Here is a 23556-nt window from a genome sequence, read left to right on the forward strand (position 1 = left end):
TGCTCTACCTCTGCTCCAACTCTCTACTATGGCCTGGGAAAGCAGTGGAAGATGGCCCAGGTCCTTGGGCCCCTTCACCCATGTCAGAGACCCAGAAGAAACTCCTGGTTCCTGGCTTCAGATTGATGCAGTTCCAGCCATTGCAGCCAATTGGGGACTGAACCAGCAGATGCAAGACCTCTCTCTCTCTGCCTCTCCTCTTCTGTGTAACTCTGACTTTCAAATAAATAAATAAATAAATCTTTAAAAATTTTAAAATAGAAAAATAAACATAAAATTTGTTATCATGGAATATACAGAAATGAATTATGAATTTCAAATGACTATGGAACATTACTGTCATTTATAATAATGCAGTTTGGTCTCTTGTTTTTCTGTTGCTGTAGCAAAATATATATTTGTTACATGAACTGAGTTGAAACTTAGCACAATATGCTACATTTTTGGGGTCATGTTGTCTGAAACAGTCTACACATAGATGATATACTGAGCAGTATTTTAGTGCTACCTATGAAGTAAACACTTAGCATTCTGCAAGAGTAAGAGTTACCTAGTGCTAAAACACAAATCAGTTAAGTTTGTTTTTGAATTGTTAGAGTAATGGAGTCCTTAACACCTTTGAGAAGCTGAATTGGATTCTGGAATAGGATAAGGAATGTGTGGAGAAAAAAATCTACTGGAGGCTCATTTATTTTTTAAGATTATTTATTTGAAAGGCAGACTTACAGAGATTGGGAGAGACAGGGAGATGAAAGGAGATATCTTCTATCTACTGTTCATTCCCCAAATGCCCACAATGGCTGGGACTGGGCCAGGCCAAAGCTAGGAGCCTGGAACTCCATGGGTCTCCCAATTTGATGGAAGGGTTCAAATACTCTGGCCATTTTCACTGCTCTTTCAGTTAGATTAGCAGGGAACTAGATTGGAAGTGGAGCAGCCAGGACTCAAATCCTGTTTACATGGGATGCCAGACTTGATGGTGGAGGCTTAGCCTGCTGGATCACAATTCTGGTGACTATTTCAGGTTCTTAAACAAATCTCTAAGCATTTTTCTCAGTGAGTCACAAATGCAGATTGCACTGCAGACATTCCCAAGTTCTCTTTTTGGGCAAATAATTCCATTGCTTTTACTTTAATTATGTATAATGTTATTTCAAATGTTTACCATTTGAATGTTTTGGGCAAGTATTTCCATTGCTTTCACTTTAATTAGGTATAATGTTATTTCAATTGTTTATCATTAGAATAATCATAGACAAGGGCAAAAGCTAATTTGTATTCTTTGTCTGACCTGTATTTTCTCTCTTACTTAAAAATATTTTTTAGCTTGATAGAGAAAAAAGTTGATGGACTGAGAGATAGAGAGCTTTGACACATTAATTCACTTCCTAAATAACCATAGCAAACAGAGTTGGGGCAGGACTGAAGCCAGGATTGAAGAATGGAATCTAGGCCTCCTTCATTGGTGACATCACCACTGCTTCCCCAGGTCTGCATTATCTGGGAGCTGAAAACTAGAGCTGGCAGTGGAAATCAAACATAGACACTCTGAGGTGGCATCATAAACACTAAACTAAACGTCTACCCTGTCTTTTAATATATTTTTTTCTGACATATTGGAAATGATATGCATGGTGTTTTCCTGGAAATTATTTTCTGTTCATTCCCATCATAGTTTCACTGATAGCTTCTTGCCTTTTTTTCTCAATGCTTCTACATATTTCTCCATAACATTGCATATTCAAGAGTCAGTATTGCCCCTCTTAGCCTGCTGTGCAATTCCCCTTGACAGATGTGGCCTTTGTGATTTGATCCTCCTGTTTCCCTCCAGTTTGGGCATTTTTCACAGCCTGTAGATCATGGGTTTGATTCTGTTGAATGCTCTGTGTGGCTTTCTAAACACTCAACAAGTCTATGTGAAACCATATCCTTCCTTTTTTCCTTCACATCCACACAACTGTCAGTGTTTATTTTGTGCAGAGTCAATATGTTGACTGGAAGTGTAATATTATAGGTGATGATAGCATTTGAAGACCTTGCTGTGTACTTTACGTGGGAGGAATGGAAGAAAATGAACAATGCTCAGAAAATCCTGTACAAAGATGTGATGCTGGAGACCTACAGCAGCCTGTTCTCCTTGGGTGAGTGACACCCATCACATGCCCAGCGATAACATTTTATTGCTATTTGACAAATAAGGGAACACTGTATAATGTTTAATATTGGGCAGGTATAGAACTTGAGTCCATGAATAATTTGAATATCTACCATCTAACCAAAGATTCAAATTGGAACATTTGTTGCATAGCTCCTGGACCAAGCTGTAGTCCTTTAAATAACCCAAGATAGTGATTTCACAAAGTCTTACTTTGTTTCCATTAATAGGGTACTGCACTACCAAACCTGACTTGATCTTCAAGTTGGAGCGAGGAGCAGAGCCATGGATGGTGGATGAATGCTTGAATCGGAGCCTTCCAGGTCAGTCTGCACATAAGGGACAGGGAGGCCAAGGCAGAAAGACTGCAGCAGATGTTGACTGGTGTTCTTTCCATGAATTTTTCTCAAGCCTTACTCCTGATGACAGCGGGTTTCGTGCATCAGACACAGGCATTTAGAGATACCAGTATCTTTCCAACTTTTGTTCTTAGTGAAGATGCTCTTTGATTAAAAAAAAAATCCAGTCATTTTCTGATATTACTAAGGCTTTTATCTAGGTTTGATACGTTCCCCCAATTCTAACTGTCCTTATCTATACTTTCATACCTTTTCCTTCATGCACTTATTAGTTCCTTCAGTGCTTCTTAATTAGGCAACATACAGAAACTTATTTTTTTAAGATTAATGTTTCTGTTAAAGATTTATTTATTTATTTATTCAAAAGTCAGAGAGAGAGAAGAAGGAGAGGCAGAGGAGAAAGAGAGAGAGAGAGGTCTTCCATCCACTGGTTCACTTCCCAACTGGCTGTCATGGCTGGAGCTGCACTGATCTGAAGCCAGGAGCCAAAAGTTTCTTCCAGGTCTCCCACATGGGTACAGGGTTCCAAGGACTTGGGCCATCTGCTACTGCTTTCCCAGGCCATAGCAGAGTGCTGGATCAGAAGTGGAGCAGCAAGGACTTAAATTGGTGCCCATAAGTGATGTTGGCACTGCAGGTGGTGGCTTTACCTGCTATGCCACAACTCTAGCCCCCAGAAACTTATTTCTAACTCACTGCTCAGATTGAGTTCCCACTCATGATTTTGCCCAGGCATAGGACTTTCTCAGGACTGAATCAATAAATGTGAACTCTCTCTTTCTTAGTTTCTTTCTTTTTTTTCTCTGTGCCTCTCAAATAAATAAGAAAATTATAGTCTGTTGGAAACATTTGAGGAGTGAGCCTATAGCTGGCAAACCTCTCTTTCAGCCTGTCTTTTTTTTTTTTTTAAACTTTTATTTAATGAATATAAATTTCCAAAGTACAGCTTATGGATTACAATGGCTTCCCCCCCGTAACGTACCTCCCACCCGCAACCCTCCACTTTCCCATTCCCTCTCCCCTTCCATTTACATGAGGATTCATTTTCAATTCTCTTTATATAGAGAAGATCAGTTTAGCATACATTAAGTAAAGATTTCAACAGTTTGCTCCCACACAGAAACATAAAGTGAAAAATAATAGATGTTTTTTTTTTTAATGATGATGAAATCAGATCAGACCTATTGTCATGTTTAATCCCAGTGAGAGTCAAGTTGGGAATTGATAATTTCTTTTCTTCTTTTTTTTTTTTTTTAACAGAAGATCAGTTTAGTATACATTAAGTAAAGATTTCAACAGTTTGCACCCCCATAGAAACACAAAGTGAAATATACTATTTGAGTACTCGTTATAGCATTAAGCCTCAATGTACAGCACATTAAGGACAGAGATCCTACATGAGGAATAAGTGCACAGTGACTATTGTTGTTGACTACAAATTGACACTCCCGTTTATGGCATCAGTAATCTCCCTATGCACCAGTCATGAGTTTCCAAGGCTATGGAAGCCCCTTGAGTTCTCTGACTCTTATCTTGTTTAGACAAGGTCATAGTCAAAGTGGAGGTTCTCTCCTCCCTTCGGAAAGGTACCTCCTTCTTTGAAGACCTGTTCTTTCCACTGGGATCTCACTCACAGAGATCTTTCATTTAGGTTTTTTTTTTTTTTTTTTTTTTTTTTTTTTTTTTTTTTTTTCCGCCAGAGTGTCTTGGCTTTCCATGCCTGAAATACTCTCATGGGCTTTTCAGCCAGATTGGAATGTCTTTAGGGCTGATTCTGAGGCCAGAGTGCTGTTTAGGACATCTGCCATTCTATGAGTCTGCTGAGTATCTTGCTTCCCATGTTGGATCACTCTCCCCTTTATTCTATCGGTTAGTATTAGCAGGTACTAGACTTGTTTATGTGCTCCCTTTGACTCTTAGTCCTTTCATTATGATCAATTGTGAACTGAAATTGATCACTTGGACTAGTGAGATGGCATTGGTACATGCCACCTTGATGGGATTGAATTGGAGTCCCCTGGTATGTTTCTAACTCTACCATTTGGGGCAAGTCAGCTTGAGCATGTCCCAAATTGTACATCTCTTCCCTCTCTTATTCCCACTCTTATGTTTAACAGGGATCACATTTCAGTTAATTTTCAACACTTAAGAATAACCGTGTGATAATTACAGAATTAAACCAGTCATATTAAGTAGAACAGACAAAAAAAAAAAAACTACTAAGAAGGATAATGTATTAAGTTGTTCATTAACAGTCAGGGCTATGCTGATCAAGTCACCATTTCTCATAGTGTCCATTTCACTCCAACAGGTTTCCTTTTTGGTGTTCAGTCAGTTGTCACCAATCAGGGAGAACATATGGTATTTGTCCCTTTGGGACTGGCTTATTTCACTCAGCATGATGTGTTCCAGATTCCTCCATTTTGTTGCAAATGACTTGATTTCGTTGTTTCTTACTGTGGTATAGTATTCTAAAGAATACATATCCCATAATTTCTTTATCCAGTCTACCGTTGATGGGCATTTAGGTTGGTTCCAGGTCTTGGCTATTGTGAATTGTGCTGCAATAAACATTAGGGTGCAGACCGCTTTTTTGTTTGCCAATTTAAATTCCTTTGGGTAAATTCCAAGGAGTGGGATGGCTGGGTCGAATGGTAGGGTTATCTTCAGGTTTCTGAGGAATCTCCAGACTGATTTCCATAGTGGCTTGACCAGTTTGCATTCCCACCAACAGTGGGTTAGTGTCCCTTTTTCCCCACATCCTTGCCAGCATCTGTTGTTGGTAGATTTCTGTATGTGAGCCATTCTAACCGGGGTGAGGTGAAACCTCATTGTGGTTTTGATTTGCATTTCCCTGATTGCTAGTGACCTTGAACATTTTTTCATGTGCCTGTTGGCCATTTGGATTTCCTCTTTTGAAAAATGTCTATTGAGGTCCTTGGCCCATCTCTTAAGTGGGTTGTTGGTTTTGTTTTTGTGGAGTTTCTTGATCTCTTTGTAGATTCTGGTTATTAACCCTTTATCAGTTGCATAGTTTGCAAATATTTTTTCCCATTCTGTCGGTTGTCTCTTCACTCTCCTGACTGTTTGTTTTGCAGTACAGAAACTTCTCAATTTGATGCAATCCCAATAGTTGATTTTGGCTTTGACTGCCTGTGCCTCCCGGGTGTTTTCCAGAAATTCTTTGCCTGTGCCAATATCTTGAAGGGTTTCTCCAATGTTCTCTAATAACTTAATGGTGTCAGGTCATAGATTTAGGTCTTTAATCCATGTTGAGTGGATTTTTGTGTAAGGTGTAAGGTAGGGGTCTTGCTTCATGCTTCTGCACGTGGAAATCCAGTTTTCCCAGCACCATTTATTGAATAGACTGTCCTTGCTCCAGGAATTGGTTTTAGATCCTTGATCAAATATAAGTTGGCTGTAGATGTGTGGGTTGATTTCTGGTGTTTCAATTCTGTTCCATTGGTCTATCCATCTGTTTCTGTACCAGTACCATGCTGTTTTGATTACAACTGCCCTGTAGTATGTCCTGAAATCTGGTATTGTGATGCCTCCGGCTTTGTTTTTGTTGTACAAGATTGCTTTAGCTATTCAAGGTCTCTTGTGCCTCCATATAAATTTCAGCATCATTTTTTCCAGATCTGCGAAGAAGGTCTTTGGTATCTTGATTGGTATTGCATTGAATCTATAAATTGCTTTTGGGAGAATGGATATTTTGATGATATTGATTCTTCCAATCCATGAGCATGGAAGATTTTTCCATTTCTTGGTATCCTCTTCTATTTCTTTCTTTAAGGTTTTGTAATTTTCATCGTAGAGATCTTTAATGTCCTTGGTTAAGTTTATTCCAAGGTATTTGATTGTTTTTGTAGCTATTGTGAATGGGATTGATCTTAGCAGTTCTTCCTCAGCCATGGCATTGTCTGTGTATACAAAGCCTGTTGATTTTTGTGCATTGATTTTATATCCTGCTACTTTGCCAAATTCTTCTATGAGTTCCAATAGTCTCTTAGTAGAGTTCTTTGGGTCCCCTAAATAAAGAATCATATTGTGTGCAAAGAGGGAGAGTTTGAGTTCTTCCTTCCCAATTTGTATCACTTTAGTTTCTTTTTCTTGCCTAATAGCTTTGGCTAAAACTTCCTGAACTATATTGAATAGCAGTGGTGAGAGTGGGCATCCCTGTCCGGTTCCAGATCTCAGTGGAAATGCTTCCAACTTTTCCCCATTCAATAGGATGTTGGCTGTGGGTTCTTCATAGATTGCTTTGATTGTATTGAGGAATGTTCCTTCCAAACCCAGTTTGCTTAGAGTTTTCATCACGAACGGGTGTTGTATTTTATCAAATGCTTTCTCGGCATCTATTGAGATAATCATATGGTTTTTCTTCTGCAGTCTGTTAATGTGGTGTATCACATTGACTGTCTTGCGCACATTAAACCATCCCTGCATACCAGGGATAAATCCCACTTGGTCTGGGTGGATGATCTTTCTGATGTGTTGTTGCATTCTATTGGCGAGAATTTTATTGAGGATTTTTGCATCTATGTTCATCAGGGATATTGGTCTGTAATTCTCTTTCAATGCTGCATCTTTTTCCGGCTTAGGAATTAAGATGATGCTGGCTTGATAGAAAGAATTTTGGAGGATTCCCTCTTTTTCAATTGTTCTGAATAGTCTGAGAAGAATTGGAGTCAGTTCTTCTTTTCAGCCTGTCTTTATCTCTCATTCTGTCTCTCTGACTCTCAAGTAAGTAAATAAGTAAATACTAAAAGATGGTCATGTGGCTGGTGCTGTGGAGCAGTGAATTAACACCCTAGTCTGAAGCGCCAGCATCCCATATGGGCACCAATTTGAGACCCAGTTGCTCCACTTCCAATCCAGCTCTCTGCTATGGCCTGGGAAAGCAGTATAAGATGGCCCAAGTCCTTGGACCCCTGTACCTGAGGGAGACCCAGAAGAAGTTCCTGGCTCCTGGCTTCAGATCAGCACAGTTCTGGCCATTGTGGCCAACTGGGGAGTGAACCAGTAGATGGAAGACCTTACTCTCTCTTTGTCTCTCCTCTCTCTATGTAACTCTGACGTTCAAATAAATAAATAAATCTTTAAAAAAAAAAGATGGTCATGAGTAAGCCTCTGTGCTGTGACATCAGAAATTATGAAGCTAGGAATGACACTGTGGTGCAGTGTGTTAAAGCTGCAGCCTGCAGCTCTAGCATTGCATATGGGTGCCAGTTCAAGTCCCAGCTGGTCCTCTTCTAATCCAGCTTTCTGCTAATGCACCTTAGAAAAGAGAAAAGGTTGGCCCAAGTCCTTGGCACCCTGTACCCATGTGGGAGACAAGAAAGAAACTCCTGGCTCCTAACTTCATCTTGGCCCAGCATTGGTTGTTGTGCCCATATGGGGAGTGAACCAGCAGATGGAAGACTTCTCTCTGTCTCTCTCTCTCTCTCTCTATAATTCTAGATTTCAAATAAATAAAGTCTTTGAAAAAAAACGCATCATAAACTAAGCATGAACTTACATAAAACATAAAAATAATTGATCCCAGATTCACCAAGAAAGTAATGAAATTTTGAGACCCAAGGTCAAGTAGCCTCATGGGTTTATGTTGAGTGGCTCAGATTTCTTTAAGGGTGGAGTCTGAAGTATGATTTCTCTCTTGTTTTTCAGTATCATTGAAAAATAAGCAAATAAAATGATAAGAAAAATACAGGAAATTAAGCTTTCAGAGAAAATAGGAGGTAACTGATCAAAAGCCTCCAGAAATTCAAATTATCACATAGGAATGTTTATAGAAAGAATTGAGACAAGGTAACTGGCACTGATGATTTCAGAATGAGCTAGAAAACACTTTTCAAAGAAGATGAGCACATCCCGGCTTGCAGAAACAAATTCTCCAAACTGTTTGGGAATGTTTAACTAAAGTGGTATATTTGGACTTTTCTGTACCTGTTGTACTTCTGAGAAGCTGAAGGAGTTGGGTGTCCTTAGAGATTTGGGGAAGCTGTCGTAGAGTTGAGACAAAGTAGTTTTTCAATTTAAAAATCCTAGAAATGATGTTTACCTAGGAAGACTGAATATGAGACAATCATAGATTCAAATCATACTCCTTAAATGTTGTCCTGCTTAAAGTACAGGCACATTTCCCTCTTCTCCACCTGCAAGTAAATGATCTGTTAAACTTTTTCATGTTCATGGTTGAAATATCAGAGAAGCAAGAAACACACAATTTTTATAAAAATAAACTGGAGAAAAAGGACAGGGGAAAAAATGGTTGCTAGGTAGTGGGTGAATATTTTTATTAAATTTTTGTCCATTCTTTAAAATATTTTATAGTCATTTAATCTTTGTGATGAAATATGGCAGAGTGATAGTGATGAAAATTGCAGAGTGATAGTGAGAGGAGAGAGTGAGAAAGAGGTCTTCTATGAGCTCACTTCCAAGATGCCTGCAACATTTAGGTCTAACTAGTCTGAAGCTGAAACTCTAGAATTCATCTAGTCTTCCCTGGTGTCTCACAGGTTCCCAGGCACATGAACCATTATCTGCTTCCTTCCAGTTTACACAGGCAGAGAGCTGTACTGAAAGCAGAGTAGCCAGGGCTCAAACTGACACTGTTTTGAGATGCAAGCATCCCACACATCATAGCACAAACGTCATTCTACCATCCTTGACAAATTCCCATAGTAAACAGGATCATGGGAAACCTCATGGTATATTAATGTATTAAGGAGAAAAACCATATAATGGTCATAAATAAGTACCTCATACTGATTTTGTGAAAATCTTATGCCACTTGGATAACAAGTAACTTCATTCCCTTTACATGAGTATACCAGGAGAAACAGCTATATGTGATTCAGTGACATCATTGCTTTTTCTCATTTCAGTGGTCATGAAAAGGGATGACCTGATTAGGATCAACCAGGAAAATCAGGATAAATATTTGAATCAGGATTTTATGAAAAATAACAAGACATCAGTTCTCGAGAGAGTTGAATTAAGAAAAACTCTTAGTTTAAATTCAAGCCATATTCCAACACTGATTGTTGAAAAGGGTACCTATTCAGGATTGAAGCCTGCGAAATGCAATAAATGTCACGCTATGTATTGCCCCAGTGGGCCTGATCAACTACAGGCTGGAGAGAAATTTGATAACACTAAGATACCTGGAAATTCTCTCCAGTTCTGTGAGCCTCTTGGTCAGCATGACAATATCCACATCACGAAGCAGCCATTTGGACCCACTGGACAAGCAAAAGTCTTCACAAGAAAGATGTTCTATAAATCTGAGAGGGTTCATATGGCAGAAAACTGCGATAAATCAACTGTCACTTTTGGAAAAGCAACTCAAGTAGAAAAAGCTATCCATGAAAATTATAGCCTCAATATGCATCAACAAAGTCACACAAGAAAGAAATTGTATAGGTACATTAGGTATGTTGAACCTGTCATTCACCAGTCACATCTTGCAATAAATCAGATACTAAATACAAGGGAAAAACTCTATACATTTAAACCTTGTGGAAAATCACTCAGTTTTAATTCACCTTATGAATGTAATGACTGTGGAAAAGCCTTTGGACAAAAGTCAGACCTCAGGAAACATCAGCAAATTCACACAGGGGAGAAACCTCATAAATGTAATGACTGTGGAAAAACCTTTGGACGAAAATCAGACCTCTTCATCCATCAGAGAATTCACACAGGGGAGAAACCTCATAAATGTAACAACTGTGGAAAAGCCTTTGCAAGAAAGTCAGACCTCATCATACACCAGCGAATTCATACAGGGGAGAAACCTCATAAATGTAATGATTGTGGAAAAGCCTTTGGACACAAGTCATACCTCATCGTACACCAGCAAATTCACACAGGGGAGAAACCTCATAAATGTAATGACTGTGGAAAAGCCTTTGGACATAAGTCATGTCTCATATTACACCAGAGAATTCACACAGGGGAGAAACCTCATAAATGTGATGACTGTGGAAAAGCCTTTGCAAGAAAGTCATACCTCATATTACACCAGAGAATTCACACAGGGGAGAAACCTCATAAATGTAATGACTGTGGAAAAGCCTTTATACAAAAGTCACACCTCATCGTACACCAGAGAATTCACATGGGGAAGAAACCTCATAAATGTAATGACTGTGGAAAAGCCTTTGGACAAAAGTCATACCTCATCATCCACCAGAGAATTCACACGGGTCAGAAACCTCATGAATGCAATGATTGTGGAAAAGCCTTTGCAAGAAAGTCAGCCTTCATCATACATCAGCGAATTCACACTGGGGAGAAACCTCATAAATGTAATGACTGTGGAAAAGCCTTTGGAAGAAAGTCAGACCTCATTGTACACCAGCGAATTCACACAGGGGAGAAACCTCATAAATGTAATGACTGTGGAAAAGCCTTTGTACGAAAGTCACACCTCATTGTACACCAGAGAAATCACACAGAAGATAAACCTCTTTAGTGTAATGAATGTGGAAAAGCCTTTGGACACAAGTCCTGCCTCATATTACACCAGAGAATTCACATGGGGCAGAAACCTCATGAATGTAATAACTGGAAAAGCCATTGGACAAAAGTCACACCTCATCAAACACCAGAGAATTCACACAGGGCAGAAACCTCATAAATGTAATGACTGTGGAAAAGCCTTTGTATGAAAGTCACACCTCAGATCACACTGGAGAATTCACACAGGGGAGAAACCCCATGAATGTAATGACTGAGGGAAAGCCTCTGGATAAAAGTCAATCCTTTGGAATCATCAGAGAATTCACACAGGGGAGAAACCTCATGAATGTAATGACTTTGGAAAAGCCTTTGGAGAAAAGGCAAAGCTCATATCACAGCAGAGAATTCACACAGGGTAGAAAACTCGTGATTGTTATAACTGTGGAAAGCATTTAGCCGTAAGTCAACCTTCATCGTGCATCAGAGAATTCACATGGGGCAGAAACCTCATGAATGTAATGACTGGAAAAGCCTTTGGACAAAAGTCAAACCTCATAATGCCCCAGAGAAGGCACACAGTGTTGAAACTTCATGAGTGTAATGACTGTGGAAAACTTTTGATTTTAAGTTCCAGTTCCAAATGCGTCAGAGGATTCACACAGGGAAATAACCTTATAAATGTAATAACTGCAGAAAAGTCTTTTCCTATACATTATACCTCATATCATACACAATTCACACAGGGCAGAAACCTTATGAATCTAACGAGTTTGGAAATGCCTTTATAAATCATATGTTATAAAGCATAGCTCATATCACACCAGAGAATTCACACCGGGGAGAAACTTCATGAATGCAATGACTGTAGAAAAGCCCTTGGCAATAAGTCATATCTCTGAATGCATCAGAAAATTCACATGAAGAGAAACCTTTTAAACATAATGACTTGGAAAGCTTTTTCCCATAATTCAGCCCTCATTGCACATCATCAAATTCTTATGGGGGAGAACACTTTGGATATAATGCATATGGAAAGGCCTTTATCCATAAGTAACACCTCATAAAACATCAGAATTCACATGGGGGAGAAACCTTATGAATGGGAATGAGTGTTGGAAAACTCTGCCAAAATCACGCAATATAACATCAGAGAATTTATTACATGGTGGAAATCTTGTAATAAATGTGGGAAAGCCTTTTGTCAAAAGGAATACCTCATAATACATGTAGTTCACACAAGGGAGAGAACTTAAAAATATAATGAATGTGAAGGACTTTTTCCAAAATCAACATAACTATGTGACAAAGCCTTTTGCTGGAATTTACATCCCATACAATAGGCACTCCCATAAGGAAGAAAGGTTGGGACCAGTGCTGTGGCACAGTAGGTTAAAGCCCTGGCCTGAAGTGCTGGCACACCATGTGGGCACCGGTTCTAGTCCTGGCTGCTCCTCTTCTGATTCAGCTCTCTGCTATGGCCTGGAAAAGCAGTAGAAGATGGCCCTGTACCTATGTGGGAGACCCAGAACAAGCTCCTGACTCCTGGCTTTGGATCGCTGCATCCATCTGGGGAGTGAACCAGTGGATGGAAGACCTCTTTCTGCTTCTCTATCTCTCTGTAACTCTGTCTTTCAAATAAATAAAGTAAATAATTTAAAAAAATGAAGTTCAGAAATATTATTAGTGTGACAAAAAGACATTTGTCAGAAATCGATCATTATACATCAGAGAATTCACACAAGGGTTTCTTAGGAATGTAATGAATGTGGAAGTATATTTTCATGGAATTCAGGCTTGCATAAATATGCAGCTCAAAAAATGTGATATCCTTCAAGTGCAGTAGATCTGAAAAAACCATAACCAGAAATTAAACATCAGGCTGGGGCCATGGAGCAGTAGGTTAATCCTCCACCTGTTATGCTGGCATCCCATATGGGTGTCAGTTCTAGTTCCAGCTGCCCCTCTCCCAATGCAGCTCTGTACTGTGGCCTGGGAAAGCAGTAGAAGACAGCCCAAGTGCTTGAGCCTCTGCACCCACATGGGAGACCAGGAAGAAGCACCTGGCTCCTGGCTTCAGATCAGTGCAGCTCTGGCCATTGTGGCCATTTGAGGAGTGAACCAACAGAAGGAAGACCTTTCTCTCTGTCTTTCTCACTGTCTGTTACTCTACCTGTCAAATAAATAAATAAAAATCTTAAAAAACATGAAATTAAACATCAACAAGCACCAGAGAATTCAAACAGTAAAATGTCAATTGAATGAATGTGAAAAAATTCTTCTGCCATTAATCAATTCACATGAAGAGACTCAGAAATGAGAAAACATACATGCATACAAAAGTCATGTACCACATGTCACCTCTCAGTGGTTACCTGACAACTCATAGAAAGAAAAAAATCCTATGACTGTATTGTAATGGGAAATACCTTTATTATTAAGCAAACTTCCACAAAACATAGCAAGATTACAGAGAGAAGTCCCTGAAATATAATTTGTTTGGAAGAATGCTGTGGTGGAATCACACCTTAGTAAGTATTGGGCAGTTTTCATGATGAATTGTGACAGAGCAGTTAAGCATTTTTCAGAATTTTTTTCTCTTATACAAGCTGCACTTTTGGTTTCTTATTATTGTGATCAAGTATATGAACTGAACTGGGCTCTTGTGTAAATTTTGTTAATAAAAATTTAAAGTTGAGTAACAGTGATTTCAACAGTTATTTGGAATACCATCTTCATCAATTACAAAGTTATTTGTTTTATTGCTGATTTGTGGGCCACCCAGGATTCTTTCCCCACATTATTGTAGTGCAAGCCAGTGATGTGACCATAGGCATATCAAGTACACATGTTCCAGCCATAATAGTGTACCCTAGGCCTGGATAATAAGTGTTGTGTGCAGCACAAGGCAATGAGTTTGTGGTGACCCATGAGAAATTTCAACTTATCTGTGCACACATCTGGATTAGACTCCACTACACAAGGTCTATTTGAATATGCAAGTAGATGTTGTCACACACATCTCCCTCATTCTTTAAAGGGACAACCTCAAACCCTATAAGTTGCAACACTCATCTGAATTTTCCTGTATTACTGAGTGCATAATGCCTTTTTCACCCATAATCCCCCTTTTCTACACTTCTTCATTCTATTCCTAATTGCCTTGAGAGAAGACATGGGATGAAATCTATCCAGGTGGTACCCAATGCAACAGAGAAGCAGGAGCATAAATGTAGTATACTTTTTTTTTTTAAAAAAAGATTTATTTATTTATTTGAAAGTCAGAGTTACACAGAAAGAGCAGAGGCAGAGAGAGAGAGAGCATCTTCCACCCAATGGTTCACTCCCCAATTGGCCACAATGGCCCGAACTGTGCTGATCCAAAGCCAGGAGCTTCCTCCAGATGTCCCATGTAGGTGCAGGGGCCCAAGCACTTGGGCTTTCTTCTACTATTTCCCAGGCCATAGCAGAGAGCTAGATTGGAAGTGGAGCAGCTGGGTCTTGAACCAGCACCCATATGGGATGCTGGCACTGCAAGTCAGGGCATTAATCTTCTGTGACAGTGTTGGTCCCTGTAGTACACATTTGTATTAATTTAACTTTTTAATTTTTTTAACTTTTTTTTATATTATTCCCTGCTCCTGCAGGTGGCCCTCATTTTTATTGAAAATGTGCGTTTTTATCCCTTGCAATTTACAAAGTCCTTTCTGGATTTATATAAACCTGATTTACATTCAGTTAATTCCTCAGGATACCCTCAGGAGGAACACATTTCCTAGGTTGCATGGCTATCCCATGATAACAGGGCTACAAATGCTATGATGCATCTAGCTGCAGCAGCTCTTTTATTTCCCATCTAGATAATAGCTGTGCAACTAATCCATTCCACCTCCATTACTACCCAGGAGAAATAGCACTTCATCCCTCTTTAAGTCCCCACAGCTTCTTAGAAGTATTCATCAAATTAAATCTTATTATAAACAGATTTAACAGAAAATGAATGATGTAGCTGCTGGTAGTTTCGGTGAGGTTGAATGATTTGCTGGACTGCTGTTTTGTCTGACTTATCTTTCATATTACTTAGAACTAATTTTTCACAATATTGCTTGCCTGAGCACTTTTTCCTAGGCTCCCAGCTAAACAGGTGTTTGAAGACTAGATTTACTGTTAATTCTCACTAAGGACAGAGGTCCCACATGGAGAGCACAGATTCTTATGTGGTCCTTGGGACAGAGTGAATATTATACCCACTTGATTTAGTACTCAGGCACTGGTCTCCATTGAAGAGAAGAACTCAGCTGAATAGGATATAACTCCCTTCTGATTAAAAAAAAAAGAGATTTACCATGCAAGTGGTGGCAAATTCGTTCAATTTCTGTTTGTTATGAAAGGTCTTTATTTCACCTTCATTCACAAGCTTTGCAGGGTATAATAATCTGGGATGACAGTTTTTTTCTCTTAGGACTTGGGCTAGATTTTGCCATTTTCTCTTAGCCTGCAGGGTTTCTGATGAGAAGTCTGCTGTGAGTCTAATTGGAGATCCTCTGAAAGTAATGTGGTGTTTCTCTCTTACCCATTTTAGAATCTTCTCTTTTTGTTTCACTGCAGCAGTTTGATTACAATGTGTCATGGCAAGGATGTTTTCTGGTCATGTCTATTCAAAGTTCTGTGTGCTTCCTGTACTTGGATGTCTCTTTTTCCAATCCCGGAAAGTTTTCTGCACTAAAAATGCCTTCTAATCCTTTCTCTCTCTTCATGCCTGCAGGAACTCCTAGAACCAGAATATTGGTTTTATTTCTTTATAGTATCCTGTAGATTCCCAACAGTCTTTTTTAGATTTCTAATCTCCTATTCTTATGTTTGGTTTGACTATATACTTTCCTGTGCTCTGTCTACTAAGTCTGATGTTCTCTCTTCTGCCTCTCTGATTCTATTTTTAAGGCTCTCCACTGCACTTTTTATTTGTTCTGTTGAAATCTTCATCTTGATTCCTCCTGATAATTTCAATTTCATGGGAGAGATGTTTTTTCATGTCCTTCTTCATGGATTTCAGTAGTTGGTGCATTTGCTTTCGATTACTTCTATGTAATCTTATGACTAAATTTTTGAATTCTATTTCTTCTATCTCATTATCTTCATGATCTAGTATTGAAGTGTCATGTTCTTTTGGGAGCATGACTATGTTATTCTTATTCTTGCTTCTTGGATTCTTGCATTTGTTTGGCATTTGTGCAGATATTCATCTTTTTTTTTTCTGCTGTGGTGGTTTTTCTCATTGTATTATGACTGTAGCTTAATGGACTTTCTGCTTTCAGTGAATCTCTAGAGGCTTGTAGTGGGTGTGACCAGAGAGCTCTGTTCAGTTTTCAAGGGGAAAGGGTATGCCTAAGGTGACACCCCCAAGTTTGGCATGTTAAGTCTTCCCTCTCCTCTTTTTAATCAGAAGGGAAGTATATTCTGCTCCGTTGGGCTCTTCTCCTCAATGGAGACCAGTGCCTGAGTACTAGCCCCAGTAGGTATAATATTTGTCTGCTCTGTCCAAAGAACCACACAAAGGATCTGTGTAGTCCTCAGTATAAGTTCAGATTCTCCAGAAATGTCTCTCATCAGGTAGCCAGGAACCCCCAAGCTTGTGGCATCTCCCACTGAGAGTGCTCAAAGTCCCAGCCACACTGCAAGTCTTCCCACACACGCTCAGTTTTTTATTTTTTCACAGTCCTGCTTCAGAAGCTTCACACAGTTACAAGTTCCTAGTTTCCTGTTATTTCTCCCCACCAGAGTCAGGAGTCAGCTGCTTACCTGGTGCAGACACAAGCTGGCACAGCTGTTATGTATGTTCAAAATGGCTCCTGCTCTATCAGCTTGCATGCCTTTGTGAGCTGATTGGAGAGAAAGAAAGGTGTCTGTACTGTGCCCTTTTGTTTCTCTCCTCTATTTTGGCTGACACACTTTCCCTCAGAGATTTAAGCCTCATTCCCTCTAGGTTCCTGCCACATTTTTGCTGGTGGCTCGGGCTACTGTGGTCTTGTCTCACCTCACTTTACAGTTCTGGTGCATAGGCTCTCAGCTGTTGTAGGTGTGAGCTGTGGGCACCATGCCCACAGGTGTCCACCTCTACCATGTCCCTCTAATGTCAGTAGAATTTCCTCTGTCATTTTTTTCCTAACTCTTCCCTGAGACTACTCTATTTCCACTTTTTTAAAACTATCTTCTCCTGGGCTAGAGCAGTAAGTGCCCTCCCTACTCCACCATCCAATTATTAGTCCATCTGTATATGATTATGCCTCTGTTTCTGCCAAATTACTAATTTATACACCATATAATCAAAATTGAATGCCTTCCCTGGAATGCATATTTATGTTGTCATTTGCTACTGTCACCTGCATGTGTAGTGAATAACCCAATTTGTGACATTCCTAACACAGGGAAATGATGGGTACCATGGTTTGGTTTCTAATTGTGTGGTCATCAACTCACTCTAAATGCTGGAAGTTGTCCCAGCAACTGTCATCTGTACAGGATTTGAGTACATCGCAGTGCCAGCACCATCATGGTCATCAGCATAGGATACATTCTTAATGTTTCTAGATGCTCTTGGAACTTTAAATTATTTTCTGATTGTGGAAACTTTCCAAACGACAAGTCTGTATCATACTGTAATTTTTCCAGTTTATTCTGGACTGTTTTTTCTCCAAATAGGCATCCACATATTTGTTTTTTAATTATGGCTCACATTAAAATACACATTGTTACTAAGGGCAAGGCAAAGTTTTAACTTCCATGTGCATCAGGTTTCTATTTTTTATTTTGTCTTTCATTTTATTAATTTCATCTGAGTATGTCAATATCCACATGGAAACCAATCTTAGCGCTGCCAAGGTATGATGATTCTTTGGGACACTTACATTTTCATGTTATGAATGCACTAAATAATGTTCAAGTTGTCTTAGCAACCTCTATCTTTATGGCCTATCAAATAATTTTAGAACATTACATTCTTTTACACTTTCATGGACACTTTTTTATAGCTTCTTTATATTTAGAGAATCAAAATTGTCATTCTCTTTAAAATTTCCATGCATTAGATCGAGACAATTTTATCTCGGTTTTAAAATTACTGAATTCAAAGACATAAGCTTTCTTTGATTTAAGAGAGCACAAATTTTCTGTATTTAAATGTGTATTTAGGGCTATTTTTATTAATATCTGTTACATCTCCTTGTAACCTTATTCCTGCTTCTACTAAATTTACCATTTGTACACACAACTGTCAATATACAACATATATTGAAATGAATAGATTTCTCTATTTTTCATGTTTATTCAAATTTATTATTACACCTCAATAAATAGTCAATAACCTAATTTGTGCCAGTTCTAGTGCAGGGAACTTCAGGCTACCATGATTTACATTATCATTGTAAGGCCATCAACTATCTAAATTCTGGAAGATGTCCAAATTTTATTTTCACAGTATATGAGAACAATTTAGGGCCAGTTCCATCACTCATTAGCAGGAGATTTCATTCTTAGCCTTACAAACATTCATGGAACTTGAAATTAACCTTTAATTATGAAAATTTTTAAATTCACTGGAGTCACTCTTTTGCACAAATATTTTAGTCTAGGCCAATCCTAGCTCTGTGAGTCTGTGGCCATGGTGATTTCACTTTTATTGTAAGATCATCATCACCCCCAACATTCTGTAAGTTGCCCTGGAAACTGTCAGGTACACAGTGTCTCAGGGCCATTTTAGCCAAGGGTAATAATTCTTTCTCCTCAATGTAATATATATATATATGAATATATGGAACATATATAATATACATATATTTTAAACATATGTAAATTTGCCACTGTGTGTCTAGATACTAGTATATTTCCTGAAAATTATGTGGGAAAATAGTGGGATCTTAATGTTATTTTTATCTCAGAATTATGTATGTTTATTTAATTTTAGAGGTTGGTAGCCTTGGAGACACAGAGAAATAGATTATGAGCTACAATTTGGTGGCTCACTCTTCACTCTTGTAATGATCAGAAAGTGAATTATTACAGAAATCTGAGCTATTCTTTTCTGATTATAAATACATTATAAAAATTTAAAAATGTTGCTCTATATACATTTATATTAAAAATTATATATATGTACATTTACATTGTAATGTCATAAATTACACACACACATGTTATATACATAAACACCTTTAAAATTCTCCTGGTTATTGGTATTATTTTTTTGAATTTTAAATATTTACTTCTTTTTAAAATGTTAAGTAATATAAGTTTTATATATTTCATATATACAGATTAATGAATGTAAGTGACACTTCTCCTGATACCCTCCCTCCCACACACACTCCAACCCTTTCTCCTCTTCCCTCTCACATTCCCACTTAAATTTTACAAAATCTGTTTTCAGTTTACTTAATGATTGTATAGTTAACCTACACTAAGTAAGAGTTCAACAAGTCAGCAAATAGTATGAAGAAAAAAAATAAATTAAAAAATATCACTGTTTCTCAATGGAAGAGACAAGGGCTGTAAACAATCATCAAATCTCAAAATGTGTATCTAACTCCAATACATTACCTTTTAGGTACTCTATTAGCTACCTCAGATCAGGGAAAATATATGATATCTGTCTTTTGGGGACTGGTTTATTTCACTAAGTATAATGGTTTTCAGTTGCATCTATCTTGTTGCAAAAGAAAGGGTTTCTTTTTCTTTTTGTATAACTGAGTAGTATGCCATAGTGTGTATATACCATAATTTTTTTATCAAGTCAACAATTGATTGATATCTGGATTGTTCCCAGATCTCAGCTATTATGCATTGTGCTGCAATGAACATGGGGTTATAGATAACTCTTACATATGCTAAGTTCTTTTGGTTTGGGTAAATTCCAAGAAGTGGGATGGCTGGATCATATGGTAGGTCTATAATCAGATTTGTAAGATGTCTCCATATGGTCTTTCATAGTGGCTTGCACCAGTTACATTCCCACCAACCGTGGGCCAGGGTAACTTTTTTTCCACATCCTCATCAGTTTTGTCATTTGTTGACTTCTTTTCTTTCTTTTTTTTTTTTTTTTTTTTGACAGGCAGAGTTAGTCAGTGAGAGAGAGAGACAGACAGAGAGAAAAGTCTTCCTTCCATTGGTTCACCCCCCAAATGGCCACTATGGCTGGCATGCTGCAGCTAGTGCACTGTGCTGATCTGAAGCCAGGAGCCAGGTACTTCCTCCTGGTCTCCCATGAGGGTGCTATTCTTTCTTCCTTAGTTCTGACTCTTAAAACTGTTCCAAATTATGGGATTTGATTCAATGCACCAGGTCTTAAATTTAAGTTTTTATTTCTGACTTCTGAACAACCAAAGAGACAGATTTTGTGTTATTTTAAAGTAATTTATTTAGTTCTCTTCATGCCTCTTAAGTTCTAATTGTTTAAAACAACTGAGTTTTAAAGGAGTTATGATTTGATCAAATCTGGTCTATACTTTGTCATGATGTTAAGCCAGATATTTTAAGCCTTCTTGTCATCTTTGACAGGCATTCAAAAAAATCAAAGTTCCAAAGAATTTGGACTTTGATATTTCCAGTTGGGTCCCTGGAAATGTCAAAGGATCTATGTCTCTCATCTTCAAGAGACACCAGCTAATCAATCAGGCAACTTGGGTTGTATTAAAGGTACTGTTAAAATGTGAAGTCGTGCTAAATTTTAAGTTTTGATAATATAAAATGCCACTGATACAAATGTCTGAAAGTTAAAAAGTCTAATGATCTCGTGTTACTAGACATGATGGTTATCTTAATGAGAAAGGCCCAGAGGCCTAAAAGAATGAAATGTTTTGTAAAATCCTATAGGTGCTTTTGAAAATACTGTGTGAAGTAAGCAAATACCTCTTGGTTAATAAGTTTATCATTTGAAACATGGCTAAAGTCTTTTCTCATCCACAGTTTTGTATATCAGATTTGCTGCTCATTAAACTAAAACATTGTTGGTTCTGTGTTTAGCTGCCCTCCTATAGGTTCTGATGGACTTTTCCCAGCCACTTCTATTGTATTCAGTAGTTTTGAATTGTTCTGTAAACAGATGAAGTCAATAACGCACTACAGGTTCCAACTGGAAGAAAGCATGGTTAATCAAGTTCACCAAGAACAGAAAGTAATTTTAATTGGTTGGTAATAAAACAACAGCTAAAGATTTTAGAAAACTATTACTAAAACTGCTTTATTGTTCTATCTTGTATGTTGTGTTATGTGTGTGTTCATGTTGTATGTCTACATGGGAAAATTTATTTTGAGCTCTGTCTTAATTGGTTTATCAAGGAAAGATTGCTATAAATTTAATAGCTAAAATTAATTGAAGATTCATGTGACCTGAATCTATCAGATGTTTTAAATTTGTTGATAGAAAGAAACTAAAAATGTTTTATGTTTTTGTTTGCTGTTTAAACAAGCCACACCGTGTTAGATATTTAAGATATATTTAAATACATGTATTCTTAAAATTTATAGAAGGCATTGGACCTTCCAGTAAATATTTTATAAGCTATTATTTAATGGTTAAAACCACTTGCTAAGATTCCATTTGGCATTGTCAGTGTGTATTCTGGCAAGCCTGACTTGTTCCCACATTTCTCTATTCTCTTTAAGACGGGACACTGACTCTGTCCTGAGGGATTCCTCAAGATGTAGTTTGATTTTTAGATCTTATGAAAGGAGTGACTAACATATTCTGTGTAACAACATAGCCAAAATGAAAGCTTAAATCATAATTTCACAGCTGGATTTACTCACCATGGGATCCCAAATCCCCTTGGGCTAGATGATGAAAGTGACATCAAAAGTTTTAATATAATTATATATGATCAAGTTTAAAAGTGACTGCATTTGATTGCATTAAGTTTTAAATTGGTCATATAGAAGGCACTAATTGTTAAAGTGGTCATATCAATAGAATTAATAGAATTAAAGAGGAGTAATGCTTCAACATGGGAAGCAGTCCATACAACAGACTCATAGAATGGCAATTGCTCTAAGTAACAATCAGTGACCTCAGAGTCATCCCTAAAGGCATTCTGGTCTGGCTAAAAAGCCCACAAGAGCATTTCAGGCATGGAAATTCAGGACACTTGTGCAAAAAGGTGTGCCTACATGGAGAGCCACCCTGGGTGAGACCCCAGTTGAAAGAAGTAGTCATCAAAGAAGGATGTACTCTCTTCAAAGGGAGAACTTTCACTTTGCTTAGGTCCTTCTCTAAATATTGATGGAGTTTGTGGATTCAGAAGGCTTCCATAGCCTAGACAGCTTATCTCAGGAGCCTTGAGTGATCACTGACATCACACAAAAGAGTGAATTGTTAAATTAACCATAGGAGTCACTGGATTCCCATGCAAGACCTTAAGACTATGCTTAAAAAACAGACGGGAGAGTATGGTACCCTCACTGTGAGTGTGTTAACTTTGCTCCTTTGCTGCTTTCACCTTAAATTTCTCACAGGTCTCACCCCCTGGAGAGCCACCAGCAGTGAGACACTGGAGACCTCTCATAGGTGCAACCCAATTGCCTCTGGTTTGATGGAGGGACCTGACCACCCAACAATGGAAGGGGCCTGATCCCCTCATAATGATGGGCAAAGGTTTTGCTTGTGCTTTCCAGAGACCACTTTGCGGCCTGTGTGGATACCAGCCTGAAATGCCAAACCCTGGACCCAGTCTGAAAGCTGACCCTCTAGAAACCAACTTTAGCACCTTTCCCTGAAGAAGCCATTCATAGAAAGATCCTCTTCAGATCGATTACAGCTTAAATGGAAGGGACCTTACTAGGTGCTACTGAACATGACTACCTCAGTAAAATTAGGATTAAATGTCTACCTCTCAAGTCCTCACAGGTGTACTCAAAAGACATGCCTGATTATTCCTGTAAGCCAGAGATCTTCAGCAAAAAGATAAATAAAGCCTTTGCTTTCCTCACATCAAGTGTTGCATCTGAAGGCAGGCATGATGTACCTGCCTCTTTGCTTCTCTCTGTTATTAATAATAAAGTTCCTAATGTGTTCTTCTATTATAATTCTCTATACTCAAGCTAAATGGGTTTATAATGTATCACCACCCACTATCTGGGAGTCTGTAGGATGTGGTTTTTTCATCTTGAAGGGGCGCTCCACTTACAATTGGTCATGGTCCATTTTTGCTCGTACTAATTAACAAACTTATATGTTTCAGAACTCAACAACTTCTGGGAGAAACTGACCATGCAGGGGACACAGACATTGGTGGTGACCAAGAATGCTCCAGTTCACAAAGAGAATTTTTAGGTGAGATAGGCAGAGACTTCCAGACCCAGGACAGGCAAGGCCTGCACTTCATCCCTTATAAACAGGAAGCAGCTATAGAAGATGTGATGATTTTACACCCTTGAATATCCCTTGGATTAAGGGAATGGAGTCACTGAAGGGGAATGATGTAGGCAGTCTATATCATTAGGTTTGAGAGCTGGAAGGCTACACATTCATCACATTTTCCCCATGCCCCCTGTGTGATCTCATGCCCCTGCTTTCCCATACCTGTGCAC

The 23556-nt window shown here is 38.4% G+C and overlaps 1 protein-coding gene and 1 long non-coding RNA gene across 2 annotated transcripts in view; both read left to right on the forward strand.

Annotated features, from left to right (window-relative positions):
* Positions 1-12645, forward strand: part of LOC103345342 (zinc finger protein 717) — a 44941-nt gene extending 32296 nt beyond the window's left edge. Inside the window, exons 2-4 of the mRNA XM_017338021.3 lie at positions 2015-2141; positions 2386-2478; positions 9405-12645. Coding sequence (XP_017193510.2) covers positions 2015-2141; positions 2386-2478; positions 9405-10996 — 1812 coding nt within the window. The 3' untranslated portion in view covers positions 10997-12645. The remainder of the gene's footprint in view (positions 1-2014; positions 2142-2385; positions 2479-9404) is intronic.
* An 8375-nt stretch (positions 12646-21020) lies between these two features.
* Positions 21021-22779, forward strand: LOC138843743 (uncharacterized). The gene is made up of 3 exons (XR_011378691.1): positions 21021-21158; positions 22483-22534; positions 22642-22779. It is a non-coding gene; the product is annotated as an uncharacterized lncRNA (long non-coding RNA).
* The last annotated feature ends 777 nt before the right edge of the window (positions 22780-23556 follow it).

The sequence above is a fragment of the Oryctolagus cuniculus genome, chromosome 1 (assembly GCF_964237555.1).
Source record: "Oryctolagus cuniculus chromosome 1, mOryCun1.1, whole genome shotgun sequence".
In the NCBI taxonomy this organism is placed as follows: domain Eukaryota; kingdom Metazoa; phylum Chordata; class Mammalia; order Lagomorpha; family Leporidae; genus Oryctolagus; species Oryctolagus cuniculus.